The 22,016-nt window shown below is 41.7% G+C and overlaps 1 protein-coding gene across 1 annotated transcript in view; it reads right to left on the bottom strand.

The window, feature by feature from the left end:
* The window catches only part of ADARB2 (adenosine deaminase, RNA-specific, B2 (non-functional)), a 112,714-nt gene extending 99,982 nt beyond the window's left edge, over positions 1–12,732 (bottom strand). The window contains exons 1-2 of the mRNA XM_010585520.1: positions 12,650–12,732; positions 3,462–4,369 (exon numbers count right to left, since the gene is read on the bottom strand). Of these exons, the coding sequence (XP_010583822.1) occupies positions 3,462–4,369; positions 12,650–12,671 (930 nt within the window). The 5' untranslated portion in view covers positions 12,672–12,732. The remainder of the gene's footprint in view (positions 1–3,461; positions 4,370–12,649) is intronic.
* Between the last annotated feature and the right edge of the window lie 9,284 nt (positions 12,733–22,016).

Genomic DNA, 22,016 nt, shown 5'->3' with positions numbered 1-22,016 from the left:
TAAAGTGTGATATGCTTTTGTTTATTTTTTGGGTATAATTTTGTAGTCAGCCCAAACATGTTGTGGAACAATCACAGGGAAGAACATCAGAGGCACAGTGATGTTCTTTCAAGAAAGCACTGGTATTGTAAAGTGTTCACAATTTCATGGTGGGTTTTCAGCATTGGCAGGTAAGGGGCAGGAGAGGCAGCTGAAAAAGCAAGGTGGACTGCAGCTGCCCCAGGGAATTAATCTATTTCTGGCTTTGCTATTCTTGCATTTCTTTGGTTTGCCTGAATCAGAAGAGACCAAGGTGTCAGGATTTTACATCTATGCTCTGCATTTCCTGACGGTTCAGAAAGCCTCCTGTGTAGGCAGCACCTCTCAGGACAGACTGGAGGACACGGTGCCTCTGTTGACATTTTACACTGAATCTCCCTTGGTCAGCAGAAAAAGTGGCTGTCAGTCTGAAGGCATGCCTGAGGCCCAGGCTGAGGGACGCCAGGTCCCCTGGGAGCCCTGATGAGCAAAGCAGAAATGTCAATGGTTGGGAGGCCCAACTCATAAGGACATTTGAACTTCTTTGACACTTTCTTGGACACTCTGAAATCCACAAGTTCAGCACAACTGGACTACCAGTATTACAAGATTTTTGGCTTGGCCTGTTTCCAGCCAGGCTGTAATCAGGAAAAGCCAAATTCTGGCCTCCTAACACCACTGATAACAGCAAGGAGAACAGGAACAGAGACATGCAGAGTTGAAATATTCTTTGTAAAGAGCAACCACAGAGATAAACATACTCCTGGATACTACAAAAGACTCAAAATGTAGGTGAAACTGTTACAGCTGATCTTGTTTGCCTGTCCCTACTATCAATGAGTTAGCTATCTGATATCCTAACAAATATAATGATACACATGAAAAGAGTGAATGGTTGAATGGGACAATAGTTACTTCTTATTCTGTGAAGAAAATGACCCCCCCTAATATTTCAAATTCTATCCCTGAGCTGTTTGGTTTTCAGGGTGCTCTACTGCTTTTAAACACTTTTAGACACAAACCGAGCTGAGCCTACTAAGTAGGAACAGCTTTGAAAACGGCTTGAAATGTGTCCTTGAAAACGTGGTTTGCAGAAGATCAAGGAGACAAGAAGGAGCTGAAACAACTTTTGGAGCAGCTGGCTCTGATCACAGCTCAGTGAGAACTACACTCTCCCCAGTACGGTTACCACCACTTTGACTGACCAAGCAGACAAATGGGCTGTCTAAAGCAGTGAGCAAAGACAGTCACTTGTTGAGATACTGCATAACACAGCAACAACAGTAAAGATGCTTCTGGATTTAATGCTTAAGCTATAGCCCAGATGAAGTCAGTAGTAATACGTCTGTTGGTTTCAGTGGAAGTTGGGTTATGACTTAGGTGAGTAACACAAACTTGGGTTTTGTGTCACAGCTGCTATGTCTATTGATGAAAGCAGCTAGTAAGGAGGTCAGCAGAAATCAGTGTTAAGGCTTATCTCTCAATTAATGTGCTGAATGCTGGCATTAAAAGTGCCTGAGTAATCTTTTAGTTGGACAATACATAACCACTCAGAAAATACTGACAGAGAAAGTTCAATGACACCTTTTCACTGACATTTATAATTCGAGAACAGTGAGGAGAAGAAGATAAGGAGGGCAGAAGTCTACGAAAAAGAGAAAAGGCCATAAAAAGGGGAATATACCCTGAAGAATATGTCGCCTATTGAACAATTGGGGACCCAGGTAAGAAGTGATATTCAGGTAGATGATCGTGAAGCCAAGCAACCAGGGAATATTTCAGAGCGCTCAGGAACTGAGGCAATGATACTTGTGGTGCAGTTTCAGAACATGACAAACCATCGGTTGATGAATGCATGGTATTTACCTGACAACCCACCCAGCAAAGTTCACTGGTGGCAGCAAAGCAGCCAACAGGACAGGACTAGAGATTCGTCCTTATATCCAAGTGCTAGGTTTCCATGGGGAAGGTAAGGCATGTTCATCAAAACATACTACTTTTTACCAGAACTAATTCGGGCAGTAAACAGCATAGATTTCTCATTTAAAACTATCTGCACTTTGGAGGAGTACTGGGAGGATGGAACTGCCAGGTTGGCCAAGGCTTCCAAAAGGCAAAACACTCTGTGAAGGTCACTGCTATTATTAAATTATGTTGTTATCCCACTGGTTCATGGAATTTACAAACCAGAATTAAAAGGAAGAGGTGGAGGATTATGAATTTCTTACATTTCTCATGTTTCATTTTTGGAAATATAGGAAGGAAACTTTTGGGTCACCAAATATAATTCCTGGGTCCTGTAGGCAATCATGTCACCTAAAGGATTCATCTCCTATCAAACTCCTTGAACGTCTAATGAACATCTTTACTAATGTTAATGAGAATTGCTACTAATAATTTGCATTTACACACTACTTAAGGATCTTGAAGTGTTCTTTCATATAATATGCTCATTTTTATTACAGGCATATTGGATTTAAATGACTTGCCTAGGGTCTCGCAGCAAGCCAGCAGCAGAATGACTCTTAGTGCTCCCAGTGCTTTACATTAAATCCTGGACATTAACAGCTCCCTTCATAAAGGGAGCTTTGTAGCGGTAGATCACCTCCTGGTGCTGGTGGATCAAACCTTTTATGATAACGCAAACAAATCAAGAAATTACTTGAACCCATGCAATGCTTCCCAATGTGTGCAAATCCTGGCTTCCTTTGAACTTAGAAAATTGACACAAGTCTGAGTAATGCTAAGATAGCCTTCGGCATATGACCAACTATGAAATTTTGCTGTGCTAAGTATGTGCCTCAGATCTACATTTTCTGTATGAATACAGCAGTAATCTCTACATTTGTTCCAGAAAAACTTCAGAGTTTTCAGTGTCCCTTGTGCTGTTGGAGGCATATTTGAAAACAAACAAAAAACCAACCCCAAAAGTAAGCCTATAATAAACAAAAATCCTTATCTTTTTAAGTGGCAGAATTGTCTGGAGAGTTTGCTCTGATACAGACACATTCCTTGTCATTGCTGTCTCCTCTGAATGGCACTGTCCTCATAAAAAAATTAACTCTGAAAGGAGGATATGGGGCATCCCTTTGTTTATGGGCTCCTTTCTGTCAAGAAAGATGCAGTACCACTGAATGACCTGATTTTTCTGCCTGTGTCAGTGTTATCATTCTCTCATTGGTATTTGCTCCTACATTTTGCCCTCTCATCTATGCCTCCTTTGGAAAGGGCTGCAAATTGTACCCAACGATTTCAGGATACAATTTTTCAAGCTTTTGCCTGTGGCATCTGGCTCTTTCTATGAGAAAAGAGCTATTTTGTGGATGGCACTTGCTATAACATCAGAGGAACCATCTGGTAGAACAACAACGGCTACAGCAATGCTGATCCCATTCATTGAAAAAGTTCCTCCAACGTGGTGGTGGCTACCCAGGAGCTCTCACCTGTGGCAGATGGTGACATTTACTCCTGCTGGGAATGTGGCTGGGCAGCCGAATGTTAAAGAGGGCCTGCAGGGCCGCCTGCGCTGCTTGACCCTTGGCCAGCTTCTTGCTACGTCCTGAGCCTTCAAATGTTCTCCCGTCCACTCGCACCGCCATCACAAAACTCTTGATGTGCTGCTTCTCCACCGTCTCCGACAGGCAGACATACCGCAGGCCTGACCGCAGCTCGTTTAGCAGCACCACTGGGTTCTTCTCGCTCTCCGCTTTGGATGCCATCTTGTGCTTGTTTTGCTTACTGTGGCCCATTAAGTCCAGCGTATGGCAGAGCAAGCGCCCGTGTCGATAAGCAGTGGAAAGCAATTCATTATTAACAGGGTTATAGACTGAAAAGTCCTCGCTGTGTGTAGATGGTTCAAACTCCTTGAACAGAGTATCTGGAAAGTCTGCCTGATCAGAAGTAAAGTCCGTGGATGGGTTGATGCAGTTCCCCATGGCAAAGTGAGCTTGGCAGGCATTGGGGAACTGAACGAACGACTTCAGAGCTAGCTCCGCAGCGCGCATTTTGGCTTTCTTTTTTGTGGGCCCTGTGCCTTCAAACGTAAGTCCATTTACTTCCACAGCAACAGCAAAGACTGGAGCATGCACTGGACCTGTCTGGGAAACCATTTTGTATTGTAAACCTGGTTTAAGTTCATGTAGCTGAACCAGAGCGTTCTTTGGCGTCACTGACCACGAGACTTTCTTCCAGATGAGCTGGAGTTTGCAGAAATGGCCATTATTGCCTTCCTCTAAGGGTCTTTTTCTCTTACTACTAGGTGTTCCCCCTCTTGCCCTCTCGTTAGAGGATATTGGATGATCCTCCAGGTTGCCAATGTTTCGATTTTCCTTTACTTCTGCACTGCTGGTACCTGTCAGTAAAGAAAGAAAAAAAACCTCACATTACAGTTGTCATCATTGTAGCTGACATTATGCCTAGGCCTGGCAGAATAGCCAAAAAAGAAAAAAAAAGTTAATGATAGATATCCTTGCTCAGCTCTTTTTGGAGGTTTTCCTCAAATATCTGTATAATGATTGGTTTATTATTTATAGCACAGATTTTCTGCATGTCCTGAATGTTTACTTGTCTCTAAAGTTCTACTTGTATTAGTCACTAGCCTCCTGTTTTAAAAAAAGATTACGTCATTCAAAGATGAAGCATAACTGATGCCATGTGACTTAAATGAACTACTGCATTCACACCAGATAATTACGAGTAAAAAGTGAATAGTTTGCAAAGTTCCCTTAGGCTGAGGTTTGTTCTATAGTCCATGTGGGTGAATGCTTATGAACACGTTATTAGAAATCAGAAATTATTCACAAATTATTCACAAACATAAAAAATGGGCAAACGCATTGAATAATTTATTTGCAATGAATACATTGACTGCCTCTACTCACACCATAGGCTCTTGTGTTGCTAACATCATGAATTCAGCCTAAGAAATGATCTGACAGACCTTCCTAGCATTTGAAATAATAATTTGGTCTGGACTCAGATTCCAGTTTCATAAGTGACCATCTTTCTGTCAAATTCAATTGCAGATACTCTTAGCTCCTGCATCAGCAACAACTAATATTGCAAACATTCTAGATAAATCTAAATGAGACTAGGAAAAGCTAGAGCATCGTGACAGTAGTAATTACTGATGTAAAGAATGATTTATGTCAAAGAAAAGCAATGGGAGAGAGTGACTACCAGGAGCTCCAGGAAGGGAATGAAATGATGATGGGGAGCTATGGAGGCAGCGCTCCGTTGTTGAGCCAATGAATCCCACGTTGCTCTCAACTACACTTGTGCAATGCCCGTGCTGCGAGGCAGTGCTCTTTGCTACAGCAGATGCGTGACTGAGAATGGAGATTCATCTGACTGATGTCCTGAATGAGATAGCAAATGTGCTGCTGTCTAAATAAGAATCCTGTAATGTTTCTGTCACTTCTGGTGACTTTGTTTAAATGTATTGCATCTCCGATACATCCTCCAATCCTCCTGTGCGTTCCTTGGGGCCGAGACAAGCTGTGGAAGTAAACATGGGTGTAACCAACCCTTGAAGCAACCCATCCCTGGAGCAATGCACCTGATCCCTTTCTGAGCAGAGCGCTGCCTGGCTGCCTGCTATATTCCAGCCAGCATTGATCACAGAGCCTTTCCCATGGTTTGTTATTGTCAGGCACCAGCATGCCACCTGTGCAAGCTGCGTGAGTCCCAAGCACAGAGAAGGTCCCTGTGGTCCTCAGAGGACAGCAAATGGTCCTCCCACTTTCTGCGGGGCCATAGCAACACTTGGTTTCCTCTCTACCCTGATGTACAAGCTGGCTGCAAGGATGTAAGGGGTGAGCTGCCGGCTACACCTCAAGGAGCTTCTGCTGGAGCGGTGTGTCTTTGCTGCAGCCCAGTATTAGGCTGGGCTGACAGATACACAGGACTCTGCAGAGTACTATGTGGAACCAACCATCATGATTAAAAAGCCCCTTTATATCCTGACAAGTTGCACTTGTATTAAATATCAAAACACTTTCTCCCATCAGAGCAATAAGTCTGCACTCATGCAAGTTGTTCCAGAGAAAGCAGCTCACTGCTTAGACATGAGTAAAAATCATGGCTCAGTTGCTTGTGTGGGGGCCCATTTGCAGGACTGAGTCTTTAGACTCCCGTTCCTGAAAACCCTTCAGCACACACTGAGCTTCCAGCCTGTGTCTATGTCTCACCAAAGTGACTTGCAGAGCTAGGTGTTGCAGTGCTTTGCTGAGGCAGAACATGAACTGACAAATCAAGGTTTTAAGTGACTAGTTAATTTTTACTTTCTGAAGCTAGGGGGAGAGAATGAAGACAGGTGAGGAAGGAAAGAAAAAGAAGTAAATAATAGGAAAAGAAAGTTTCATCATTTGGCATTCAGCTGTATAAAATATGACATCTTTAAACCAGACTCTCTGGAAATAAGACATTTAAAAGGTCAGGGCAACTAAGACACAAGGATAATGTGGTCTTTTCTCATTGAGTTCACAACTATTTATGGAAACTCTGATCTAAGGGGGAAGGAGATGCCAACTTTAACTTTCCTTTACTTAGCCTGGCAGTGGCTTTGGCCAGCCATTTTCCACCATGACCCTTTCTCATGTTTCCATCCCACTCTGAATATGCCTCTTTGTTTGCATGTATTTTTTTTTAAATAAAGGTGGAATATTTTGCCTCAGACATACTTTTTAGCAGGAAGCAGGTTTGGTTCTGTATTTCACACCTCCTCTCTCATCTTACCTAATAGGTTTTTACAGAGCCAATTATGGTACATAACGATATTGTAGTCAGGAAGCATGAAAAGAAAGATAGCTCTTGCTTCACACAATATTCAGGTTTGAAAAGAATTTGTATTGATTATGCACCACTGAATAGGAAAACTCAAGGGGTTATTTGTATTTATAATTCATATTGTCTTATTCCAGCTGTTTTTTCTTTCATAGTCAGAGAACCACGGATTTGTGAACAGGAATGTCTGACCTTAACATCTTACCTTAATCACCCTCACTAAAACGGTGGTTAACTGAAAACATGGCAACATAAAATAAACATTACTTGCTTGTCTTAAATTCTGTCTTTGAAATTGTCTAGACCAGGTTTTGGCCAACAGGGAGTTTGCACTGATGTAGTGAAAAACATGCAGACACTCAAGTGTAAAACTTCCAGAGATCAGGCACAAAGCATATGCGGACAACGTGGGGTGTGTGAAGGTGATGTGCCTGTATTTATGGTATGTTTTGGCCTAGTTGCAGCAAAGGAAATTCATGCAAGTATCCTTACAGTCAACCATATTTCCAGAGGACCTGATCCTGAAACACCAGGAAATAGGTTAGTTCTTCACAGACTTCAGTGAGAGCTGCAGCAGGCCAAAGGTCATCATGGCATGTAAATCAGAGGCAGCTGAGATTCAGTGAGTGCTTCAGAAAGTCTGTGAGCCTGATGGACTTGTGTGATACCTGGCAGCTGCCGGGCAATGTGAAATTACTTTATACTTTCAGGTATCTTTGAAATAGGAGGTCTTTGAAATGAGTCTTTTATGAGACCTCTGTGTAGCAGACATAAGATTACCTCTCTAATGGTGGCACATGTACTTCTATTGTGAAATTCAGACAAAGCAGGCAAATGACACCAAACTACGTAAGATAAATACTGTAAGCAGCTGTAATAGAACAATCACAAGCAATTTTAGAAATGAAGAGCACTAAAAAGAAAGGGGTAAGTCAGAGGATGCACACAGGGAAAATGCAAAACTGTGGATCATTTTTAGTCCTGTTATCTCTCATAATGTGTTTGCTCTTGAGTTCCCAAAACACATTCTCTACATTTGGGGGGGGGGGGAAGAGATAGTAAAATATGGTTCTCCTATGATGCAAGGTTGAAGAATAATAAAATTGTAAGGGGAGGGAGTTAACAAAATGGAGAAAGAAAAATGTTACAACTTTTTGGCAATAGTTTCTTATTTATTGTGTAAGATTTCTAAAAAAGCCCCACACCTCTGCACTGTAATATTTCCTCAGGTAACTTTATTCATTGATTTTTGCAGTTTCACAAGCAAGTGGAGACATTGTAATCTTGTATTTGCTTCAGTAATTGAATGGGAGACAGTAATGCAGTTAGTGAAATATATTTATTTATGCACTATTCCTCAATCTTCTGTCTGATCTTTCATGTTTTCCTCCTTTTGGTCATTATGCACAGTAGAGTTAACCTAGAGAGTCTGCATCATCAAGAGCTTTTCAGAACTATAATGCATCACTAATAATGACACTGCCTATGTCTCTGGGTCATAAGGGCTCTGCAGAACTAGCCATCCGATACTCCACGCTACATTTGAAGAGATAATATTGTTCCTCTTGAAGGTTATTCTGCTGCCAAGCCAACTTCCAGGGAGGATGGGAAACGATAGGTGGTAGGTGGCATCTTCATTTTGGCTGGCACCTTCACTATTGAATTACAAGGGGCAGTACGTTATTGAAAAGCTATGATTTTGAAAGAAAGAATTTGAAATCTCTGTAGTATAGCAAACTTCTGATGCAACTGATAGCTCTGACACAGGAAGTTACAGGTAGGACTTAATTTTTATTTTTCTGCATTTTCATATCTAACCCCTGTTTGACCTGCTTATGTAGAGTATATTTTTGCTGTCCATCTACATCACATTGACTGCAGAAGTTAGAAGGATTGACCTCCATAATTCCTGGCATACTTGAAAATGAAAAATTTTAAATTAGAAGCAATAGGTATGAACCCAGGAGCCAGAGCCTCGGTACCTTTGTCCAAGGTCAGCTACTACATCAAATGCAATGTAGGGCGGTGTCCTTTTGCAAGCAAGATGGCATTTTCATTTACTTATTGAATCCACAACAGAGGATTGGAAACTCTTCTGCTGGAATTTTTAGGTTTGTATTCTTGACTTTAGAATAATAAACTTTTAGCTAACAACAGAAATCACTCCTTCCTCTCTTACATGAAAACACACAGATATGTATCTTTAAACCTTCACAAAAGAGGTCTACTTAAGGGAAACCTACCATGATCTCTCTGTTGCTGCTGAACCCTCCCCGCCAGCCCAAAGGGTTCAGGCTGTTTGAAACTGTATCATTAGGCTTTATTGGGATGTAACACCACATTGTGAAGGCAAGCTTTACCAGTGCAAAAAAGTACAGGACTTTGCTTAAAGTGAAGATGAAAAATTTGTGTAAGGTGGTTGCCATTGCCTTTAGCTGCTCTGGAATGAAGATACTCTACTTTGCCCACCTTATTGTCTGGAATAACTGTGAAATCCATGCACATTTAGTACAGCTCTTACCAATTAGGGAAATTATTCAAATGACCTAATGACCTGACTTGGATGATACTCAGACTCTGATGCTCACTGTCCAAGTTAGCAAATAAGTGCATGCATTAAAAAACGTGGGCAGCCCACAGCAAAAACGGATCTAAGTACATGCCTTCCTGAATCAGGCCCAGACTACAGCTTAGCTGTGGGCATGGGAGAAATCCAAACGATGGCAATAGACACAGTTTTCAGAACAAAAGCAGAGGGTTTGATTCTGTGGGGGATTACTTGGGGTTCTGATTGCTGGAAGGGGATATCTACTGTCTTCTTAGAGGCAGGGTCCTTGCTGTATCTCACACGGTGCAAACAAAAGCTCTGGTGCCTCATGATGCCCAAGGTGGACTTTGACCAACATGCTTATGACTTCAGTACACTGAATCTGGGGCTGGATTCATCCTACAAAGCTGTTGCAGGAGCTGAAATCCGTATGTTGGGGACCATCGCCATCATCTCCTTCTGCAGGCGCTGGGGAGAGGTATACACCTTCAGAAGGGCACTGCACCGAGTTTGTGCATAGGACAGCATTGCACGATGAGAACACCAGGAATCACACGCTCCTGCTGGGGGTACACCCTAGATTTGCAAGTACCTTTGTCTGGTGGTAGTCTGTCTTGATGCCATGGCATAGTGTGGACGGAACGATTAAAGATCAGGGACAGGCAGAGGTCTGTAACATCGTGAAAGGCAGGCAGGCAGGTAGTGAATGATTATTCACTGTTTCATGCAATCCGAGCACTAGAGACAGCAGGCTTGAAGCAATAAAAGGGTGCACTTTTTGACAACACAGTAAATCACTGAACTTTCTGTTCCTGGCTGTTGTTGAGATCAGAAGTATCAGTGGGCTCCAGAGAGGACTAGACAGGTCTGTTGATGTCTAAGAAATATGATGATTCAAGTGCAAAATCTAGCTCAGTAAATTACTTGCTGGGTGCCAGAGAGATATACCAATGGGAAGATCACCATTTAAATGTCCTTTTTCTCAATGCATCACTAACAGCAAATTTTGAAGAGAGTGTAGAGAGCTAAACTTCCTATTTCTAAACCTGTGTGACATTTCTTATATTCTTAGCTAATTTCAACTTCTGGGAATGAATAGGGTGGTCCTTTTCTCACATGTTCAAGATAAGGTTTTCATCAGAGACTGATGATTAGTTTACTCAAAATGCCATTCCAAAGGTGCCTAGTGCCTTTGATACATTTTTCTAGTATTAGTTCATGGATCATAAACCACAATAATAGTGTCTATATGCTAATAATCACCAGTTGAAAATGCACATGTAGTTAACCTGGCATGGCTGCCTTTGTAAAGAAGGCCTAAAGGAATATGAAACAGGATTTGAATCCGTTTCAGCTAGTGGGACTCTGCCTATAGATATAGCACAGTCTGGGAAGGGGCACTTTCACAGGATGCTCAGTGAGTAGAAAACTTACAGGGATAAGCAAACCACTTCTCTACCTTGCCAGCATTCTCCTGGGCTGCTGTTAAATTGTTAACACAGAAGAAGGTTTTGCTTATTCAGAGCATATAACTGAAGCTCTTTAAAATGCCAAATTACTACACAGGTACATATGTGCTATAGAAATCAGTGGGCTTTATACCACTATACCGGAAGTGAACACTGAAATATGGCTGATTTTAAACTAATTCGTCCTTTTTTTTTTTTTTTTTTAAAGATTCTAATAGTAACACCTAAAAATGTGTTGCCAAGAAACAAATCGCTGCCTTATCACTGGTGTGTATGTTTGACCCAAGAGAGGACTAGGCAGGATGTCCCTGAAAACAGTGAAATTTGCTATTTCTCTTTCAGAAAACACAGCTTACCCTGTCCATGTGAGTTATTTTAAAGCCAGTGCCAGCTCGAAGCAATCTTGGCATTACAGCAGCAATAAGAAAATGGTGTTACAGTGTTTGGCTTGTACAAACTTCCTACATTACCTAAAAATAACTAAGTAGCACATTTGGGAAACATTACGCAGGAGGTGCCTGCACAAGCTCATCATGTGCATAATATGTTTCCTGTGTGTACTTTTCATATCTCTTCCTGAAAATGTAGCCTCCCTGAGACCAATTTTGAAGGATTTTCAGGATTTTTTTTGCCTTTGCTAAGGTATGTAAAAACCTACCAGTCCCTGTGCAGCAGAATGGTGTGATGTCCATGTGGTACTCAGCAGCAGAAAATAGAGGGCTGTGCTCCTTCACTCCTTCAACAGCTACTCCCCTTGGTGCCGCACCGTGATCACACCAAGGCAGATTAGCAACGACGGGGAAAAAAAGCCCATTCCTCCCACCAACTGGCTCTAATAGGGCAACATGTCAGTGTGTGTCTGGCTGGAAAAGAAACCCATCTGGAAGATGATACTAAAACTCGAAGAGTTGCTCATTTGCTTCAGAAAGCTTCCCTCCTTTTTTTTTTTTTTAATGATTCAAGATGCGTTACAATAAGCAGGACTGGATAACACACAGTAATTGCTTCTAGGCGATAAATGGGAGGGCTTGCTAAGAGTTATTCAGTCCCAACTGCACCCTCCCAGACTTCTTGGTGTTTTGAAGAGTTCACAACTCCTTCAAACCCAGCAGCACTTTCCTCCAGGTCTGCAGTCACGGGTTCGGGGAGTCAGTGACTTTGTTCAGGTGTAAGGGCCCAAGAAAATCCAGTGGCTAATTTTTGGGTTACATCTAGTTTATTTAAGCCTGGTTAATCATCTTTTCTCAATTGGATTTGGTTTCTTTCTTTCTTTTTTTTTTTTCTTTTATTTTTGTTCTCCAGGTCATATCACAGAAGTAAAAGAGAAAACAGTTTTTCAAGTAGAGGGCTTGTTCCTGCAATCTTTACTTTTGCAAAACTCCTTTTGTAAGCAAGGAAATATAAATAGGGGAAAGACACAGCACCAAAACGTCCTGGGGTTTAGGGATTGTGAGAAAAGCAAGTGAGCAAAATAAGGTAACATAAGCAGGAAAGGAAAAGGAGCTTCACAGACCTGCAAACCAGAATGTAAACATCTCCTTTTGTAGGATTTTTTCCTTTGTGTTTGTGACACACCACTTACAGCCCTGCCGTGCCAGGGTCTGCACAGGGAAAAGTGGGAAGGTGAGCTGAGGTTAACCCTTCCTTCACTGGAGATTGGAGAACATGTTTGCACTCAGCGTCAGGGAATTTTGCATTTTACATGAGGACTGGGCTTATGGCCTGCCAATATTTGCAAATCCACCTCCTTTCCACAATTGCCCCTACACCATAAAGCTTTTGTCTTTAAACTTTATTATCCATCTGTCTATAAAGAAAAGAGACTGCTTACTTAAATTGTCTTCATCCTCCATGGTGGTTGTGCCAGGACTCAGATACTTGAAGGGCGCTATGAAGGTGGACAGTATGCTTACTTTTTCTAGAAGAAAACAGAAGAAAAGAGACATATAAAATCACTATTTTGTCAGTGCATTCTACTGCACTGCAATCTACTCCACACTTTTTTTAGGTGAAAACATCTCATCAAATCTGTTTCTTTTTTTTGTTTTTCCTGACTCTACAGCCCCACCAAAATTCACAGAACTGCAATACATTTTTTACAGCTGGCACATGCAAATACCAAATGCACGTCCCTCCTGGTTTCTGCCCCTGTGTGGTGCTCCTTGGCCATGCTTCCCAGCAATGGTGCCTGAGCACTGCAGAGCTGGGAATGCAGGAAGCTTGAGCTGGTCCAGCTGGGAATGGGGGAGGAGGGTGGGAGCTGAAGGCGGTCAGCCCTGGGAGGAGGGACATGGGAACTGCTCTAATGGATGAGACCATCAGTTTACCTCCTCTTGTTTCCTCTCCCTGACAGAGGCTGAACAAGAAGTCTCAGAGAAAGCTCAAGTGTTGACGGCACAAGACGCTACAACTGCTTCTAATTCTTCTAGAAATTGTTGACTTGACTTTTGGAAAACTTTCATGGTCTGCACAGGAAGCTATTTTCTAAACAATAAGAATCCTATTTGAAATCCTTCTTATTCACATTTGTATTAAGTGTAGCTCCTTCTGCCTGCAGTTTCTGTTTATCCTGCAGATAGCAGATGGCACAGAAATTTACTTCCAGTGCCATGATCAGCTTCTGCATTAGATGCCAGGACAGATTCAGCAAAATGAGAACCGATACTGATTTATACTAGCTCAAAATTTGGCTCAGGATTTATCTATAGGGAAAAGTGCTGTTAACACAAACACTAGAAACAGGGGAATATTAACGATACGTGTTTTATTTAGTTTGTTAACTAGTTGATTTAGTTTGTTGTTCACTTTGTTTAGGCTGAATTCCTCATGACCCAAAGTATGGGTACTTTGCTGAGGCCTTACATCAACAGGGTGTCTACCTTAGGTAGCAGAAGAAACAGAAACACACCTTACAGAGGTGATTCATAGCTTTGAAGGACTTAGTTGCTTTCCTAAAGTACTTATCTGCTTAGAAAGCCTCAGTTAGGTTGAAATGCTCCAAATCCTGCACATTGCAAACAATGCTGGGCTTTCATTTTGTGGCAGAAGCACCAAAAACCAAACCTAGAATGTCTTCTTTCAGGTGACACAGGGAAAATGATTTCCTTGGGGACCTTCTTTATTGGTGAGAAAGTATTTCTCTGAATTTCCTTACGCTACCTGGCTGCTAATCTACCACTGGTCTGGAAGGCATTGCAGCTGAAGAGCTCCTAAACTTTTTCAGCAGCACATCTGTTAGCTTTTTGGCCTGGTTCTTCCTGCATTTGCAAATAATCCTTGCTCTTGCTGAAGACTGTTACCAGAATCCACTGAAAATGACTGCAGATGTTTGTCCTTAGCTAGGTAACACTACAGCTCAACTCTATTATGAAAAAGCACAGTAAAAGCTGAGTGCTTTTTGTTAAGTAAATACAATAAGTGGAATAAAAGATTGCCTGAAGAAAACCTTTTTCCATCCAGAAACCTTTCAGCCCAGACTAATATGTAATTAGAGCACAAATTAACCTCCTTGAATTGCAATTTCATTAAGGGATTGTAGTGATGTCATGAACCAAAAGACTGAAGCTATTTATGAACACTTTAGCCAAAAGATTTTCCTAAGTGAATACTTCGACACTTTTTGTTAAGGCATTGCTCACTCAGAAATGTGGTATCTCTGTATGACACTATCTCAGTGCATGTGAGACTGTTGGGTTGCCAACAGGATGAAGGCTGTTATTCACTCCCACCTCTCTCAACTGGTTTCTTTGATCAAAGTGAAAAGAGTGTAGGCTTTTGGGACCTAATCCAAAGGCTACATTTGGTAAGGGGAACGCTTCAGATGATAGACGTAGGATCAGGGCAGTCCTTGGCTTCAGCACCAGCAACGACTGTTGTGTCTGGATACTGAGATGCGGTGAGCTGAAGGGTACTCCGCCTGTGCCTGACTGCTGATGGCTGTCAGACCTTCAGAACTAGCCCTCAAGACACTGGATGTCGTACACAAACTTAAAGCTGCTTTGCTGAGAAAATATTCTCACTTCTCATAAAGAGTTCATCCATTAACCAAGCAATGAGGACATGTGCTTTCTTGCTGAGGTTGCTAACACCTATTCCTGTCACCCATCAAAAAGCAAACCCATGTAGTTTTATACTGTACTATTATTAGGTAAAGGAATATTCTGTGATTTGTCTTTCACCCCAACCAATTTTGTGCAATCGACAGGCGAGATTTACAATGCGGATTGAAAATTTATCAAATTATTTTCCCTTTTGCCTTAAGTGACCCTTTAGCCACTTTAAGCTTTTGTTGTTACTGTTTCCCACCTGTCCACAAAGACCTTGCTGGTGCCTTTGCTTTGTGTGGCAGAGAAATGGGGTGGCTTGTAAAATTTACTGCGCTCTTAGAGCAGCAATGGATGGGTTCGTGTCAACCAAACTCGGGCAGGCCCTAATAACAGGATATCCTTCAATCAATACAGACAATAAAGATTATAATTTAATATTTCAATGCATTGGTTGAGCAATGGAAGATTTAGTGTGTGTCTGGAAGAAGGAGGAGGGCAGGGTTTTTGAGTGAGTGATGTAAGAAGAGAAGAGCCACAGTATGGATGTAGCACAGATGAATTATTGAGCCTATGGAGGAGGGGAAGATAGATGACAGGATAATTAAATGTCGGTGTTTACAGGGAAATAATCTGGCTAGGTATAAAACTATTGGTATGACTGTGCACTTCCATCTTTTGCACATTATTGCCTATTACCATATATAGACCATAGGAGACCACAGTTTTATTGTCGATGATGAAATTCAGTGTTATTTTTGTTTACTATTTCAGAACAAGATTAGGAGAGTTGTGTATTCACACTTTATGTTCCCCGAGTATTTTAATGTCCATCACAGTTAGTCTTATTTCTAGCAGTTTGATGAAAACTTATGAATAAGAATAAAGGACGTGGCTAGATAGGAAAAAGAAAAAGCTATACAGAGCTTTAAAGCCTCCTTTTTTCTCTCACTCTCTTCTCCTCTGTTTGTTGTTTGGGGTTTTTTTTGTTTTGGTTTGTTTTTTTTTTTTTTTTCCAAAAGAAGCAATGACAGGTAGCCCAAAATTAGAGTGGCTATTTTTACTTTATAATTGTAAATGTTCTCTGTATTTGTCTGAGGAAATAATTTTTCAAGGCGAGGAGAGAGGGTCTAAAAGAAGAAAACAAGACATTTCAAAAACTCTTTTCTCCAGAAAGGCAGAATACATAACCCTACATTTATGAGGACCAATACAAGGAGCTATTATTGCTTGCATTACAATTGTACCAAAAGCCTCCGGTGACATGAAGGAGCTATTTTATGAGGGTCTACATGGATACAAAGGAAGCTGTATTTACAATGGAAACTGAGAGACAAAGAGCAGGTATAGTGGTATTTATTTCTAGCCACCCTGGAACACTAACGCAGGACAGTAGCATCATATTTTGTAGTGTATTCACCATAAATACATCTTTCCAAGTGATGCCAAGTGGGACTCTGCTCCAGTACCCTAAGCACAAAAATCACCATTTATCCTGATGAGAAGCCCCTTATAGGAAGAAACCTCACTCTCCTCTGTTTTGGGATGGAAAAGGATTTCAGTTGACACTTCTTAAGTATATTTTTTCCAAGAGCAGCAAATAGTTAAAAAATAATCATGAACACTGTTTTGACAGTAGCCCTATAAATCATTTAAACAAATCAAAAAAACATCGTCCAAGTTTTGCATGAAAAACAGAAAATTATTTAGTCCAAATGATTCAGCAAAGCCTGGCATACGAGGCAGAGAAGTTTCCACTAAAATCTGCTCTTTTTGTGAAGTTGCTCTTGCTCTGGGGATGCAGTCAGAAGACTGGTCACAAGTTCTGTAAATACGCTTTTATTGTGAAGACAAGAATACACATATACAGCTGTAAACAGTATTAGTGCCCTTCATACCTACCAGTATTTAAAGGGCACCAGACAATATGGCTTGGTCGCCAGACATACTGAAGTTCTTTCACTCTCAATCACCTGAATAAAAGCAACGGGAACGTCAGGAGCTCAACACTTTTAAAAATCAGGCCTTATACGTGTTGGACAAATTGTTTAGCTTTAAGAAAAGCAGACTGAGTGGGGTCATAACAACTGTCTTCAAATACTTAAAAAGCTGCTGCATAGAAGAAAGGAGCAAGATGTATTCCATGTGCATTAACACAACCAGAAGTAATGGATTTAAATTGCATCAAGGAAAATCCACGTTAGGCATTAAAAAACCTTCCTAACAGTAAGGATAGTGCAGCACTGGAACAGATTGTCTAGTGGGGAGGTTGAGGAGCCGCTGGTGCTGAAGAGCTGCAGGAAGATGGTTGGCATGGGCAGGGTGTTGCACCTGGCCTTGGGTGCATCCCTTATAGTCTCTTATCCCTGTGGACCCCAGTAGAAAACCTCATCCTGGTCTTGAGATCACGCAGTAGGTTCTAGCTCAAACTTGGAAAAGTGAGCAATATTTGCTAATACTAGCTAATCTCTGAGCAGAAGTTTGTGGTATGCTCTTTTGCTTGGCAGCTAATGAGCACTATTAATAATTGTTTTTTAAAATGCAACTTCTGAACACAAGAAGGATTAGACAGATGGCTACCAGTGGTTTGCCAGATCAGCATTAGCAATGTTTTACTGAATTAGTTTCATTCTCATATTCTAATTGATTACTGTAAGCTACTTTACTTGTCAGAGGTTTCTTTAATAGTATTCTTTAAAAAACACAACGTGGACATAATAGACCAGTCCTAAGTCATTCATTTGGTTTGCATGGAGTACGAAATTACTCAGGAAGGGTCAATTCTGATGCAATAATGTAAACCCAGCTGCAAAGCCTCTTGAAAAAACCCTTATTTTTATTTCTCTAAAACAGTATCTGCAGCTACTCAAATAGTTACATTTTTACAGTTATGTTAGCCTTGATTTATTTTGAAGGGGGGGATACAGAGACAGAAGAGAGCCTGCACACTGGGAGATGATTCTCTATCTTCCTTCTCATATCTTAGTCAGTTCAGGCTTGGGCTGACAGTGATTGACAGGACGAGGGGATTCTTTACACAAAAGAAAAATATGGCAAATTTGCGGGGAAAATAGCAATGTCTTTAAACCACAGCACTTACTGAGAAGGGCTCACAGCCTTCTAAATTATGGCTTGCACAGCCACCATGCTGCATCATTTAGTTTAAGCAGCCAGTTTCCAGATAGGGATTTACTTGCTTGGTGTCAGAATCAGCCTTTACAGCTGAATTCGAGAACCTGCCATTGAGTCATGGGTTACTGAGTGTGCAGGGCTGCAGAGGCATGGCCCAAGTGCTTTTTGCTTCACAGGCAAGTGGGAAGGCTCTGTGCAATGCTCTTTTATACCCACCCTGACAAAGCTGTGCTGGGGTGCCTGTGAACGACCACCATGGTACCAGTGGGGCTGGGAGGACCGTCTCTGTCCATCCCCTCTAGCCGTGGTGTTTAAGTTAGAAGCATGCTGCCCTAAACACCTTCAGATGGCTTGGGTTTCTGTACAGACACAGCAGCAGCTTTGGCACACCTGTGTGCCTGGTGCAGGACTCCCAGTTTGGTGCCTTGCATTGCACAGGATAAATTCAAGCCTGCATATATTTGCAAGGAGCTATTAACACACGCCCGTTTCTCCTTGGTGTGCATTTTGGTCTCTCACTCCTACAATGGGAGATCTGAAGGTGAAGCCTTGCTGGCATCACGAGTCCTTGAGAGCCATCGGTCAGTGCAGTTGGAGCAGCACACCTAACTGAGCAGCCCACCTAACTGAGCAGCCCAAGGGGGCGAAAAGGAGCCTGTGTGCTGGAGGATACGAAAGGGTTAAAATATGTGGGACTGTTCCTGTCTGCAGATATGCTGCTTGGCATCCCTGGGAGTGTGGCCTCTGAGCTGGACAGTTACTAAAGATCTGCTTTTTGTAATTGGTTTTCAATCTAAGGCTTTTGCAGCGATACCCCACCCTGGCCCACGTGGGAGCAGTAAGGAAAGCTTTTCTTGGAGGTACCAGAGGAATATGCTGAGAGAAAACCTTCTGATTTTTTGCCTGAAACATTTTTCTTAAAAGCAGGGAGACAAGGGACTATTCAGATTAAGGAATTTAGGTTTTTAAAAGAAAAAAATGTATTCAGCATTACTGTTTTTGTTCTCTGCTTCAGCAGAGACCTGAAATGAAGATGTGAAATATCAGAACACATTTTTTCTTGTCTGATAACCAAAAGGAAGACAAAACCAGTGAACATTTGGATAGTCAGCATTTCAGGTGAAGGTTTTCGGCTGCATGAGGCAGGTTGTGCTTTGAGTTAGAAGTCAGAGGTGCAAACCCAGAGCCATGAAGTCTTCCTCTGAAATGGGGCGACAAGCTGCTCAGTATGATGCAGTGTCTTGCACAAAAGCACCTGCCCCTGTGCCTCGCCTGGAAGTCAATCGTGGCCTCCCAAGGGCAGGGGTCTGCTGTAAATAGATCTACTTGCTGCCTTTATCATTTATTTATCTAGTTCTTGGGGCAGAGAATATCTTTCTGCTCTATTGTTGTTCAGAGTTTAGCAAAATGGGATCCTTGTCCAAGACGAGAGCTCTGAAATGCCATTTTATTAAATAGCAATAACAGTTTATGGTGTTATGATACTGCAGAGAACATTGAATGTGAAACATCAGTTAGCTCAGGGGGCCGGCAACTGGACTAATCCTTTTACCTCTGTGCATCCTGTTCTGGCTGTTTACTGACCCAGAACTGCTACCCTTGGAAAGCTTTTGCGGAAGCCGTGTGAAATGTTTTGCTGGTGATGATCCAACCCCTAACACACAGTGGCAGGTTCATCCCCTGCGCTCTGGCCACTCTGCAGCCCTGCATCCTACCAGGGCCTCCACACACAGCCACGCTCATTTACTCTGAGGTCAAAGTAACTTCTAGTTTATCACTGAAGAAGCAGAAAGGGCCAGCAATAAAGCCACACATGTGATTTGTATGGATCCATCCAATATGATTTGAGATACAGGATATATCCTCTGGGATATGTTTAATTGATCACATCATGGGCCTTAGCCAATGTATGTAGCATCTGCGACATGATTTCTTTCTACAGTGGTATGTCCTGCAGCTCTCTTCTCCTCCTTTCCCAGAATGGAGATAGTGGGTTTTAGCTGCAGTTTCACCGTATGAATGTAAATAGGCATTTGAGTAGACAAATCTCTGGGCTTGTACTCCAGCGCTTCGTAACAGCCCACTCCAAGCTCCTTTACCATGAAAGACCATTTACAGCATGAAACATGTTGTGTTGTGAAATATTAGTTTCTTATTACTTCTAGTAAAGAGCAAAGTAAGTAAAAACACAAGGTGGTTGATGGATTTTTTATAAGAAAGGCAATGTGTATGTGTGTTGTTCTCTATTAGATTCCATAGAAATCAATCTGAAATCTAGTTCAGCCTAGTAAAATTAGATCTAAAACTATTTAATTTTGTTGCAAGAGTGTTTTTGTCTCCCGATGCCTTGCTTGAGGACACAGAGAGATAAAAACTCTTGAGTTATTATCAGTTTATGTGCATCTCCGTCTGCTTGTGGAGTGTACTATATTATGTATTTTCCAAGTGATCTGGCTGTGGCTTGGAGATGGCAGTTTAAAAATCATGTCTTTGCAAGCTTCTTATGCTATTTGAACATTCATTTTGGAAATATTTTTATTTTGCATTCTATAAACTGTGACAGGCTTTTTTTCCCTCTCTTTTCCCCTCCCTTTTTTTGGATGTCATCACTTTAGAAAACAGGATAAGCACAAGAGAGAATAATTTCATAAAAACCACCAGTGCTTAGCTCTGTGTGCTGAAGTCTTGCGATGGAGACCATAAAAATGGCCAGTGGATTTATTAGGCATGTAATAAATCTGCGTGATTAACACTACCTATGACTATTTGATTGTATGCCAGCTGCATATCAAACAGTATTATCAAAGAGCATCTGTCTACACATTTACGGCAAACTGAAGGCCTTCTTAGTCACATGGGAAACTAGTTTGGCCAGTATTAAGGTGAACAGGCTAATTTCTCATTAGGCTATGTCTACCTACAAGTTTGCACTATTTAAGGAGACTTAGCTAACCTGGGACAGAAAACTATATAAAAATGTTTATTTGGCTTAAGAAAGGTTTGCCCATCACTAATTTAAACCTGTTAACTAAATTATGACTATGCGAAACATGAGTGTGGTCTATGCCAAAGTAAGAGTACTGAAGTTGGCAAAGGTATTTAAAAGGATGCCTAGAACCAGTGGATCTGAGGTCTAGGGAAGCAAAGCAACTCCATCTTGGGACTGTGCATGCAGAAGGACATGGAGGATGCAAAGCTCTGTGCTGCACTACCTGATTTTGAAAGGTCCGCTCAGGTACATAAAGTCTAAGGTGGGCCTGAGCTGTTAAAGCCAAACTTAAGTTCTCCAAACTCTAAGTCTCCAAGTTCAGCCATCACCTGCTGTCAAAGGGGGTGAGTAACCCTAGGAGGGACTGATCCACTTTACCTTCAGAAAGGAGATGTCAGCATGAACATGCACAGATAAATGCCTGCTGAGATAAGTACAATAAATCTCTCCCAGAAGCTACCTATTGATTTTATTTGGGACCTGGACTATTGATTTAGACTAGAAGACTAACTTGTAGATGTCCAAAGTTAGGAGACATGATTTCTACCCTACCTTGCCAGAAGTGACCTGTGTTCTGGCGTGTGTTATCACTGCCTGTGGCTGGATCCCATAGTGCCGAGGGAGATGTCCTGCTTCCCTGAGCAATGCAGCCCCCAGCGAGGAGGCTCTGCTGTTGACAGGTTTTCTCAGTACTGTTTCAGTCCTTGATCTTCACATAGGTTTGGGTACCGAACCGAATGGTGTGTTACTGAAGGAGTGATCAGGACTCCTTTATGCTAACGGAGGTCATGCTGACGGCAGACAGTAGGAGTTATTACATGGGGAAACTATATGAAGATGTTTGTATAGGTGCAGTGTAGATGAACAGCTAAGTATTTCTTTGTACTTTACAAAATGATAATTTCACTGTATAACGTGTGGATCACCTAACATGGGCATAATGATGTGCTTCACCTCAACACAGACTGCTCTTTTAGTTCTTCTAAGATTTCATTCTTCAACCTGCAATAATGCCTACAAATGCACATACAGAT

The sequence above is a fragment of the Haliaeetus leucocephalus genome, unplaced genomic scaffold, assembly GCF_000737465.1.
Source record: "Haliaeetus leucocephalus isolate CR32 unplaced genomic scaffold, Haliaeetus_leucocephalus-4.0 Scaffold0, whole genome shotgun sequence".
NCBI lineage: Eukaryota > Metazoa > Chordata > Aves > Accipitriformes > Accipitridae > Haliaeetus > Haliaeetus leucocephalus.
The sequence above is the reverse complement of the archived record's forward strand: the minus strand, read 5'-3'. Positions and strand labels throughout refer to the sequence as shown.